This window comes from Orbicella faveolata, unplaced genomic scaffold (assembly GCF_042242905.1).
Source record: "Orbicella faveolata isolate gen_17 unplaced genomic scaffold, um_ofav_v1 contig_24, whole genome shotgun sequence".
Classification (NCBI taxonomy): Eukaryota; Metazoa; Cnidaria; class Anthozoa; order Scleractinia; family Merulinidae; genus Orbicella; species Orbicella faveolata.
Window position 1 is genome coordinate 3973841 of NW_028301552.1, and position 12360 is coordinate 3986200.

The 12360-nt window shown below is 39.7% G+C and overlaps 1 protein-coding gene and 1 long non-coding RNA gene across 2 annotated transcripts; one reads left to right on the forward strand and one right to left on the reverse strand.

Moving 5' to 3' along the window:
• The first annotated feature begins 252 nt into the window (after window positions 1-252).
• On the forward strand, window positions 253-4805 carry LOC149110006 (uncharacterized). The gene is made up of 2 exons (XR_016207998.1): window positions 253-886; window positions 2540-4805. It is a non-coding gene; the product is annotated as an uncharacterized LOC149110006 (long non-coding RNA).
• Window positions 1892-10885, reverse strand: LOC149110007 (protein Wnt-8a-like). Its single transcript, XM_089292058.1, has 6 exons — window positions 10561-10885; window positions 7570-7618; window positions 7122-7275; window positions 6411-6448; window positions 5914-6120; window positions 1892-2887 (listed from the first exon to the last, which is right to left on the reverse strand). Exons 1-6 carry the CDS (start codon window positions 10695-10697, stop codon window positions 2375-2377), a joined length of 1098 nt encoding a protein of 365 aa, XP_089148184.1. The 5' UTR covers window positions 10698-10885; the 3' UTR covers window positions 1892-2374.
• Between the last annotated feature and the right edge of the window lie 1475 nt (window positions 10886-12360).

Consider the following 12360-nt stretch of genomic DNA (forward strand, 5'->3'; position numbering starts at 1 on the left):
GTTACCTCCGCGGCCACCATTTGGTCGTTCCGATAAGGGTTTCATTATTGTCTTTACCCCTATTAAGCGGCCACCCATAATTTAAAAACTTTGTTTTGGAAAGGGCGATGGCAGATAAGAGTCTGAAACTGAAGGTGCATGACGACTGATAATTCAAATACACGTCTATCATGATTGTCTTGAATTGACTCCATGTTCACCAAGAAATTTATAACCCGGTGTGAAAAATTAAATATTCAAGGTACACCAACCTCTATTTAAGCAGCTAGCCCCATTAAACGGTCACCATCCATTTCCCCGGGGGTAGCCCACTGTATTACATGTAAATCAAAAATAATTGCACAGCGCGAAAAGACCTAGGTATGAGTTTAGCGTTACAGTATTACGCAGGGCATGTAGGTAGCGTTGATCGAGTTAAAGATAACAACAGGGGTAATGGTAAACTATTCATTCTTCTCATTTCTTAATTTAATCTCTTCCTGCTCAACACGATTGTGTGCTCTTAGTGGTTCCCAGCCTTACAGAGCCTTATGTATTACGATAGAAATTGTCCTATCCCTACCCCCTAAAATGAGATGACAGCATTGCGTGACGAACAAGGAACCGTTCAAGCCATCAAACCATGATGATGAAACGTAATATTTTGGTGTAGTGCAAAGCAAGCAACTATCTACAAATGACTCAGCCGTTTTGACTTGGATGCAGTGGTGATCATATGCGTCGAAAGAGGGTCACGGATTCATGGTATTCGACCATGAAATAAGCTGACAGTTGGCGATGTACATCGGACGTTATGTAATCAAAAGCAAACTTCTGCTTTATGTGCGACGAATGGTGAGAGAAACACGTCAAATCGGCCTTGGACCTGCCTTTTACAGCAAATGAGGTTAGAACATTTCGAAATTATCAGCTCTGTGTCTATTTCAACTTAACATTGGTCAAGTCATAAGTCATGTGGCGCATGCTAAAATATACGTCTAACCCGTAAATTGAAATTTGACGAGGGAATGGTCAAATATTTGCATTTTTAACGTACTTTGACAAGCTCTCGCGTCGCTCACAATCATTTTCCCAAAGAAATTTTTAAAGGAATCTGTAGATCATCCTCCTGCGATTCAACCACCAGAAGCTTAATCCATTTGAAGGTTTCGCACATGGCCGGAAAATTAATTATATACACGAAGTACTTTAAAGTGAATGAAATACATGTCTTCGAAATTTAATTATTTTGCACCCAAAAAGACAACGCAACAGTCCCTAAAACCAACCCAGTACACATTTAAACATTGCACAAAAATATTTGAGTGTTTTAAAGACGGAAGAATGGTGTGGTTTTGCATGCGAGGCTCTCAAACTTGTTTAATAAAATGGTGCGTCAAATGACGATTTTAACGGAATTTGGTAATTTGCATATTTCTTTGAAATAAAAGGATATTTTGCCAAAGAAACTATCCAGTAGTTTTTGTCATGCCCTAGCCTATCTACCATGAAAATAAGAGCGAAATCGAATTTTCGATCCTTGCCAAGTTATTTTCCATTTTTATGGACAGGGACTCTTAAAAGATCAAGCGAGGACAACACTTTTTCCTTTGTCATTCATTATTATCTATTTATTTCCTTCTTTTTATTAACGCACATGTTTATGCCAAGAAACCGTGCACTGTGAGAGTACAGAAAAGTTCGGATCAACAAAAACAAGCAAGGTGAAGAGGGTGTGAGAGGGACGTGTAGCCGTGTAGGAGGATTAAAAAAGAGCAACTTCTTGAGATTCAATGAAGTGTTATTTAAGTGACTGTACAAGTCTAAAACGCTGCGTAAAAAGGCAATCACGATCAATTTTACTTTTCAAATTGACAACTAAATAAAAAATAAATATCAAAGAAACCCTAACTTATCTGAACTACAACAACAGCTTTATTTCAGTATTTCAATTTCTACAGGAAGTTACTGGTACAGTTTTGAGAAACTATGAGTACGTAAATTATAAGAGGTAAGAGTATTGTGTTAAAAAAAATTAGAAAGCATTTTCAATGTTTCTCTAAAGTTATCATGTAGAAACACGAAAGGGAGAGTGAGGGTGAGTATTCACAGTTTTCTTGAGTTCTCAAAGCTTTCATCCGTGGTTTCTGTAACTAGAAAACCCGATCGACTGAAATAATGTTTTCTATTCCTTTAAGAAAACCAACACTGCGAACAAGGGAAAGAAATTAAAATCATTCGTTTATTTCGATTTCGAGTTATCTAAAAAAGGCTTCGTTATTTCTAAATATTACATTTCGTTCAATGATCTTGCCAAAAAGTGCATTTGACGTGAAAATTATCATATAACATTGTGATAGAAAAAAAAAGTGCATTTTATCTTCAAGAGCTAAACTCAAGGATGGGAGCGTCCTACGATATCTGTTTCCACTGCTTTCAAGGCATTACAAGTTATTTCAGAATACTTTTCCGTACATTCGTCGCATTCAACTTTGCAGCAGTAAATAAATTTACAGCCGCAATGAACACGCTTGTAACGCTCTACTTTTTCAACTCGCAGGTCACAGCCATTACATAACTCAATGAAGAATTTACATTTGTCCTCGGCTACATCGCTTCTGCAAGTCCGTCCCAGCATTCCAGGGTAGCCCAGGGTGTCGTTTTGTTTGCATAGAGATGGAGAGTGGTCCAGATAAACCAGAGTTTGGTCACTCACTGAGACCACTCTATCGATTGAGTCCCAGAGGTTCTTGCGCACTAATCGCACTCGCAAAGCACCACGGTATTTCTCTTTCAGCTTCGACGCGACAACTTCAAAAGGCGCCAGTCTCTTCCAGCAAGTTTTGAAAGAGCATGGGCTGTTAAAACCGTGGCACTTGCAAGATACTACGGCGCTTGTTCGAACAACCTGTTGGCCATAAAGGAATAAACTGTTTACTGCGATCAAGGTCCGGGCTACCCGCTTGGCCCCTATTCGCCCGCCCGATCGGAGATGAATCAAGGCGGGGCTCTACCTGAAATATGCCCTTTTTGAGTTATTTTTTTGTAAAAAAATACCTCTTAGTCGGCGCGTCGGCTATGTTATGGACGGGTCAATGGGTGAGTGAGTGAGTGAGTGAGTGAGTGAGTGAGTGAGTGAGTGAGTGAGTGAGTGAGTGAGTGAGTGAGAGATGTATGTATGTCACACCAATCAGATTGGATCTACTATGAACAGCCAATCAAATTTCTTGTTGTAAAGGTAAATGGTACGTGAGAAACAAGGTATGTACAAACACAAGGACTTTGGTAATTGAAAAATAAAGAGTGACGTGTATGTTGCCGGTTTGTGATTTTTAGTCCGGTTTGGAGGGGAGTGTGACAGTTACATACGGACATTGGGTTGTTTTAGAGTGCATAATTTTCAGTGTAATGGTGGCTAGTTATGAACGAGATGAGTCTTGAGTTTTGAAGCAGTTCATGAGTAGTAGGCAAATGGCACGAGATATTTTTATTTTCAATTACAAAGGGTAACTTGATACTTTTGTTTTTCACAAGGTGTTAATTCAATTAGAGGTCACGAATCGTCGGTTCTAGTTCTTAGGACATGTTTTTAGAGGAGACGAGACTATTTAGATTTGAAGCAGTTCTAACGTTTACAGTAGTAAGTGCAGGTAACGATTGTTTTGTTCTTATTGCATGCAAATATAACGAGATATTTTTATTTTTTAGTTACAATGGGTAATTTGACACTCTTGTTTTTCACAAGGTAGTAAATTCAATTAGAGCTGACGAATCGTCACCACTTGTTCCCACGAGATGTTTACTATTTTTAGTTACAAATGGTAACTGGACACTTTTGTTTTTCATATGGTAGTAAATTCAATTAGAGCTTACAAGTTATCGGCTATTGTTCCCAGGTTAAACAAAAAAGAAGCTTTCATTTCTAGAGTGTTTTTACGTCTCTGTAGCAGCATTTTAATATTTTTATTTGATGGGCATTTTATGACATTCTTTTCAGTCCGATATTTTTAAAGGTAAAAAGTATGAAAACTGTTCAAATGTTCTTTGAAGACTGTGTGGCACCAAGTTAAAGTGCAATTTAATTAAATCAGACTTTCAACGTGTCAGAGAGGTTTTTTCTCTTTCTCTCAATTTTCGGTGAAGTAGTGTTGTTGCGTTGTGTTGTGTAAAAAGGGTAAACTTACGACTCGTATAAAATGCGGAAAGTTCTCTTAACTTGAGTATTTTTGAGCAAAAATTCCTCTTAGGGGCTGGAAGGGCTCCCGAGGGGGTATTCCCAGAAAAATTGGTTGGGGGTGTGCGGCCCGCTTCCCAAAACCCTTACCCTATTTATGACCAAAATCTGCGTTATTCCTTACCCTATTTATGACCTGACCAAAAATTCGAAACCCTATTTACGACCTGACCCTCAAATCAAAACCCTGTTTCAGACTTGCGTTATAATTAGCTCCCTAGTTCAAACCAATGTTAAATTACCGTAAACATATAAATTTGTGAAGGGCTTTTGTTGATTTTCTTTTCGATAATGATGAAAAAGTGGCTTCTTCTTAAAGCATACCCATATCAAGGCTAGAGTGCAAAAACCGTACCCTATTTATGACCAAAATGGCCAAAATCAGCTAAAATCGATACCCTGTTTATGACCAAAACGGCTGAAAAACCATGCCCTTCGGGGCCGAACAGACGTATATAGCCCATATAAGAGAGTCCCCCTCCGGGGGAAGGGTTACGTGATCGGTGTGTGAGGGAGTTATGCATGTGCGCGTGTCAGACCAATCACAGTGTGGGTTTTATCAAAGAACGAATAAAATTGCCTGTTAGAAAATAAGATGGTATCTACATTAATCTGGAGACGTGTCAGATTACTGTAGTTTGTTCAGTCAAACATTTTATGGCTTACTATTTAGTTATCTTACCATTACCGATGTAACAACTTATGTACATCATAAACTCCCAGTTTCTTTCTTGCTGTACATCGCAACCAAAAAAACTTGTCAAATCAACCAAATCATTACTGTAAACAGTTCCATGAATGCTCCTATCTCCGAGACTTATAGTTCACAAAAAAATAACTCTTGCACGCCTTGTGTGCCTATGTTTTTGCACAGTTGTCACAACCCTGATTTTCATCTAAACCCAAACTAACTATGTATCACTGAAAAGCCAATTGCTTGCAAATTGCAAAAATGTATATTTCAATGCTATGTCAATCATTGCATGACCCCAATGCACTTGAGAAAAGATTTTCATGCATATTTAAAGAAAACATGTCTTTTCATTTGTATTCTAAAGTAAACAAATGACCAGCTGAAACGAATGAGGAACTTTGCAAAATTTGAAAATGCGGAGCTCTGAGAACCATCTTAAGTTGCGCAATCTAATTGTGAAACTGACATTTATTTTGATAACTTCTATCCCCGCTAAGAATTCTACGGCAAATTTCTTCATTCATATCAATTAACCCAGTGACATATAGCAATCCTGAATATTTGAGGCCAAAAGCTTAAATCCAGCTTGAGATATCTTTTCTCAAAGGCAAAAAATAACTCGTTTTGAGAAAACGAGCTTTGAACTTACAAGGAAAAATGCTTCTCATAATAAACTTCAATATCTTAAGATTCAAATTCCGGTAAGAACAAAAATTCCAAACTTTTACAAAATCTTAGTTGAATTCCCATCCCCCCCCCCCCCCTAAAACTTAGCCCTCAAAAAAGGACACAGCACGCGGGGAAAGATGGGAAGGACAGGAGGTGACGACCTCTTTGTCACTTGTGTCATTATGATCACCCAAGAAAATGTCCAGGCGAGGTATCTGAACCCTCCTTAAGTTCGACAACCTTCTAACAGTCACGTACACATAAATAAGAGGCAGTACACACGAAAACACCCCCAAATAGTGATGAGGCCGCAGACTCTGTAAATAAGATGTGTTACCTCTCTCCCCACCCCATTGTTATGCAGGCTCACAACTGTCTGAGCGTCATGTCGCTTTTTCAGCCTGTCTGTGAACGGCCTGCTCATCTTCTCTCCAAACGAGATATAATCGCCACACATGCCAAAATTTGGGCGCGATGGGGAACAGCCACATTCGGGTATATTGTTCTGAGTGCAATGATGCACGATTTCGTAGGTGATAGTAGCCTGCAGTGCAGGCGTCTTATTAGGGCGAGTTAGCGTTACAACCTTGCGACCGCCATGTTAGACCGCCATGTTAGACGGTGGGGGAAGGGGGAGGGAGAAAATGAGATTTTCTTCGCCGCACCCCCTCCCCTATCCTTCGTCTTGCCTATCATTCACCCCCTTGGTAAAACTTTCTTTCTCTCCCCAGTCTTCCACTGCATGAAAAATTCAAGATGGCGGCTAAACTTTTTATGATGTGAGCGCTCGCTCGAAAAAATCTCGCCTGCTCTGCAGGCTAAGGTGATAGCGGCAGCGCTGATGGATTGGATGAATGCTATCTCTCGAGTGGCTGCAAGAAAGTGACAAAATCTTATGGGAGCACCATATAAAACTACCGTATTCTTCGTATTCAGCCGTGGCATGGCTCTGGGTTCATTCGGCTTTGAACCTTCGCCACTCTTGCTTCAGTTCAATTTGAAAGGCCTTCCGATCGCCTTAACTCGATCGGTTTCAGCCGCCCTAGCTTCTGGTTCCTGTTTGTGAACTGTTTGAAACGACCGGCGCGACGGTTATAACTAGGAAACTTCTCAATGATTCCCTTCAAACCCCAAATAAGTCTTCGAAACTCCTGATCATCGCTAATATAAGTTTATCTGTACGAATTATTATTCCTACCCTTATCTATACTCCACCTCGTATAAATCTACCCTTTAATAAACCTTCAGGTGGAGTCTTCCCGTATAGTTCAATACTTCCTGTATAGCTCAATACTTCCCCTGGATGGGAGACTGACCCAGCGCAGGTCATTACCCTCAGTAGTTTGCCAGGTCGCTTATAAGTCTCGCGCGGTACAATTTTAACGTCGTTTACTGAGACATGTATACTCTTGAGCTATGAACAGCCTGGTCGAAGGTTAAATAAACAAAGCTGGTGGTAGCAACTCTTGAATTGTTCACATGTCTAATATAGGATAATTATACATATCTGATTAATACTGCAGAAGGTCAATACAGCAGACTTACTGGTAGCGAATGTCGAGTTATTGAAGAGAGGTAACTTCTTATACATCTGCAGTGGACAGTCCCAAGGCTCGCCCCGATACAACCTTTGCAATTGGCATGCGTGGAGTCCTCGAAGGGCCCCATCTTTCACGACACTCAACAACGCAGGATCACCCTGCAAAATAAGTACATTCCAGAACAGTGTTTATTTAAAACCTGGCACTTTCTACATATGCATAAAGGATAGCTGAATTGATGGGCTCCCGAGAACTATGTATTCAAGTGATGGCTGTAGCGCGAGTGATTAGACCTGATAGCTGCTGGGCGAGAAATGGCTGTAGTGCGAGTGTTAGTGATATCACACTTGAACTAAAACTGATCTCATTCTCAAATCGTTTAGGGTTGGGTGGTCTTGAAAGGGAACAAAAAAAAAAAAAGGAATACGCGACAAAAACAGCACGGTATATACCTTTCGTGGTAAAATGATCTCTAAATCTTCACTATTGCTATTGTTGGTTCTGTGGAGAAAATAGGAGTACATGTCCTTTAGTCCTTGGTTCTTGAGAGAAAAAAAAATCGCCAGTTTTTTTTATGGGACCAAATCGATTCTATTAAGTACAATATCCATGAATGAATTTGTAAAGATATAAACGATCATCGTAGTTATGTAAACAACGTAAGCGGCTGTGAAAATAAAGCCTGAAAATAAAAAAAAAATTCAGGCTTCATTTCGCCAAGATTCATCAACAGCACTTTTTGAAGGATTGTCAAACTGCCATCTCCAATCAGGAGTCACGTACTCTTTTTTGCTCGAGATGGACGCCTGTTAGCGAAACTATTCGACCCACGAGGTTGTCCTTGGGGAACCTTGTCAGAAAGGGGAACTAAAATTTAAAAGATTGTAGACGTTCAAGAAATAACTTCGATCTTACATTATAAACTATTTTAATTGAAAAGAAATCAAGATCATAGAAAAAATTAAAGATTCTCTGCATACGCTCATACCCTGCATTACTGAAGACCTGATCTTAATTCTTTGCAACATCTCGGAGCAGAATTTCAATTTTTTCTTTAAATCGCCATGTATCATGGTCAACCGAAGGCAACTTTAATTTTTCATTGCAAAGTGAAGATTTAAGAGAAAAGGACCATTCATTTCCATGTGGCGCTAATTTTGTTGGAAATCTCAGTCTGGAATGTTGTACGTTGAAACTGCTCAGCAGTTATGCGCAACAAGGAGACGAATGGAATTTAAAGGGGCTAGGTCACGCTATTTTAGCTAATTTTGTTTAATTTTGTTAATTATGAGCTCTAAACGTCAAATTGGAAGAGCAAGAGTCTTTCATTTGCAAAATCACGGCCACATAACTGAGAATGATTTTCCAGCTGTGTAAATGACATTTTGATATAAACTGATATAAATTTGAAAAACATTTTCAAATTTCCCCAAATGGAATCCATTTTTAATCCTCTCCAGTTTTGTCCATCCATGTCCCTTCTTGGCTTTCCTGTGTTTTGCTTGAGTTCTTCTATAGTTTTGAGCGGTTTTTGTGATATTTTAGTTAATTCTATGACCATTTGATCAGTGCTGAAATTGCCTAAAATTGCGTGACCTAGCCCCTTTAATGAACGGGTAAGCAGCTTAAATTAAACATAGGCACGCAAGACGTGCAAGAGTTATTTTTTTCTGTGAAGTTTTGTAGATAGAAGCATTCATGGTACAGTAATGATTTGGTTAATTTGACAAGTTTTTTTGGTTGCGATGTTACATCGGTCATGGTAAGATAGCTAAATAGTAAGCCATAAAATGTTTGACTGAACAAACTACAGTAATCTGACATGTCTCCAGATCAATGTAGTTATCATCTTATTTTCTAACGGGCAATTTGATTCGCTCTTTGATACAACCCGCACTGTGATTGGTGTGACACCCGCACATGCATAACTCCCTCGCTCACCGATCACATAACCCTTCCAACCCCCAAGAGAAATTTTTGCTCAAAAATACTCAAGTTAATTTAGAGACTTTTTCGCATTTTACACAAGTCGTAAGTTTACCTTTTTACACAACACAACACAACACAACACAACTTCACCGAAAATAGAAAGAAAGAGAAAAAAAAATCTCTGACACGTTGAAAGTCTGATTTAATTAAATGCACTTTAACTTGGTGCCACGCAGTCTTCAAAGAACATTTGAACAGTTTTCATACTTTTTCCCTTAAAAAATATCGGGCTGAAATGAATGTCATCAAATAAAACTATTAAACCGCTACTGCAGAGACGTAAAAACCGTCCAGAAACAAAACCTTCTTTTTTGTTTAATATCCTGGAAACAGTAGCCGATAACTTGTCAGCTCTAATTGAATTTACTCCCATATAAAAAACAAAAGTGTTAAGTTACCATTTGTTACTAAAGATAGCAAACATCTCGTGGGAAAGAGTGATGACGATTCGTCCGCTCTAATTGAATTTACTCCCTTGTGAAAAACAAGAGTGTCACATTACACTTTGCAACTAAAAACCAAAAATGTCTCGTTATATTTGCATGCAACAAGAACAAAACAATTGTTACCCGCACTTACTATTGTAAACGTTAGAACTGTTTCAAATCTAAAGTCTCGTCCCCTCTAAAGCAAGTCCTAAGAACTAGACGCGACGATTCGTGACCTCTAATTGAATTTACTCCTTGTGAAAAACAAAAGTATCAAGTTACCTTTGTAACTAAAAATAAAAATATCTCGTTACATTTGCATACCACTAACTCACGAACTGTTTCAAACCTCAAGGCTCATCTCGTTCATTTAACTAAAATCCTCAGCCTAACCCACAGAAAATGTCGAAGTAAACCCAATATATGAATACTTCCTCCTCTTTTATAGAAGAATAAATATGGCCTTTCTGAACTCTATCGGGATCAAATCTTCTCACATACCATTTACCTTTACAACAAGAAATTTGATTGGCTGTTTATAGTAGATCCAATCTGATTGGTGTGACATACATACATCTCTCACTCACTCACTTACTCACTCACTCACTCACTCACTCACTCACCCATTGACCCGTCCATAACATACCCGACGCGCCGACTAAGAGGTATTTTTTTTACAAAAAAATAACTCAAAAAGGCAAACTTTTCGCCATGGCCTGTATTTTATAAACGGACACCTCCACCCTCTCTTTCCTCCCCCAGAGGCAAAGCAGACAATAAAGAAGGTTCCGTGAGTGTCCGCTAAACACAGGTCTGATTGTTGTTGAAACTGTCGTACAAGCACTTGTCTAGTGATAGAGATTCATTGATCCACTCGGAGCATCTAGTTGTACTTATCAGCTCCATCTATCACATCCGACACTATGCATTCAATGTGATGTGTTTTAAAAACTCCTTATAACTTGAACGCAAACCCGCTCTAGTTTAGTGAATCCAACATGGCAGCGATGCCGTCATTATACTTACTTTATTGGCTTGCGGAATCGTGATACACGTAGTCCTTCCAATCGTAACGGCGGGATTGCACCACCACATGACTCTCCCAGCTGTACTAGCGATAACCCAACAAGAAGCACGACGAAAACCACCGTAAATAACTTCATTTTTTCTGGGCTAAACGACAACACGATCAAGCGAGAAAGATCGTCTGGACGGCTGCGACATGAGCACCAACTAATGTTAAAAGAAACTTGAAAGTGTGCCAGACTAAAACAATCACGATCGAGAAATATGAGACACTTTGAGAGCAAAATTCTGCTGGGTCAAACAAGGTGAGGTTTTGTAAATACTGCTATCTTTCGTCTCCTAAGACAACTATTATAATTGCTTTTCAATTCGATCCTATTTTGTCAAACCTACGACCGGAACTGATTCTTTAACGGCGCTTAAAGGGACGCAGTTACGGCATTTTCAGCTACTATGAATTACGTACAAAATTACCTTTCAAATGAAGGAAGCCTGAAAATAATAGTTTATAAAAATAGAAAAACACCAAAGCCATGACAATAAACCATAAAAGAACAAGGATGGTCATGGAGAAGGTTGACCGGATTAAAAACGACGAACTTGAAACACAAAGGATTTCTGCACAAGACGTAGATCTTTGAAAAAACGGGTGGAGGTACCCTGCGAGCAGAGGTCCCATCGATCTTCCTAGAAAAGTCGGGAAGAGGAAGAGATTCTTCCTCTTCCCGACTTTTCTAGGACGATCGAAGGGACCTTTGCTCGCAGGGTAGGGTGGAGGCAGTGATGTGCGTGTGACGAGTCCGCCCCCCGTGGGGGGGGGGGCGGGGGGAGGGGGAGAGACTCCCATATGAAAAGGTCGGGGATGCTCGTCGGAAAATTTGAATTAACCCCTAGAGGCGACCAATGTAGGCGTGGCTCGAGCTCTACTTAACCCCTGGAAGATACCACTCAAAACGGAATTGGCTCGAATACCAACCGCTGTTCAGGAAAGGAGCCACCGCTAGCAGACCAGACTCACGAGACAGGTCTAAGCCTACAAAGGGAAATAAGAGCGTTTCTTTTATTATTTCTTCGGGTGCACCGTAAAAGATACTTTGACAGCTAAAAATAGTGGCGTTCCGTCATGAACACCGTAAGTAAGGCCAGTGGCCTTGGTTTATACCCCTCGGAGAGACGACGAGAATCCCCGACCTTTTCATGTGGGAGTTCCTCGGGCGACCCCGCTGTCTGGAGGATGAATTTGATTCGGACCTACAAGGTGTGTGACGACACAGAACAAAGATGGGCAATATGCGACCGACCCCGAAGAAAAACCACTTCCGCAAAGGATAGCGGCGTAAGGACTTTATTTGCAAGGGAACCCCTGTCCGAAAAACCAGCATACTCCAACAGTTGTGACTGTATGCTTAGCATCGAACGAGGTTTTCCTCCATGCTCGCCATGGAATTCTGGATAAAAATCGACAAAGAACACAGTACACAGAATTTCACTTTACTTGTTTTGTTTTATTTGTTGTTTTGGACTTTGCCTTTTTGATGGTTTGATTTTAGGCTGACATTTAGGTGTATATACCAGAGGGACTTTTTTTTGACAGCATTTTTAATTAGTCAGGATTGAGTTTGTTTTAAATCAGAGTAACAAATAGTTCATATACATAATTTTGACATCTGGAAATAAATATAACACTGAAAAGGAAATGCTAAAAATAAACGTTTTGAAATTATTGCAACCTAAGCCAGATCATTTAATTTCATCAGTTCCGATCCAACATGGCTAGTTCAGAAGATCTCATTGAATTAA

What these genes read in the sequence shown, in the direction of transcription:
- LOC149110007 (XM_089292058.1), bottom strand. Translation starts at nt 10,697, where the DNA reads ATGAAGTTATTTACGGTGGTTTTCGTCGTGCTTCTTGTTGGGTTATCG. An exon ending in AGATCATTTTACCACGAAAG is followed by an intron (nt 7,276 to 7,569) that starts GTATATACCGTG and finishes CTTATTTTGCAG; the next exon opens with GGTGATCCTGCGTTGTTGAG. An exon ending in ACAATGGGGTGGGGAGAGAG is followed by an intron (nt 2,888 to 5,913) that starts GTAACACATCTT and finishes TATGGCCAACAG; the next exon opens with GTTGTTCGAACAAGCGCCGT.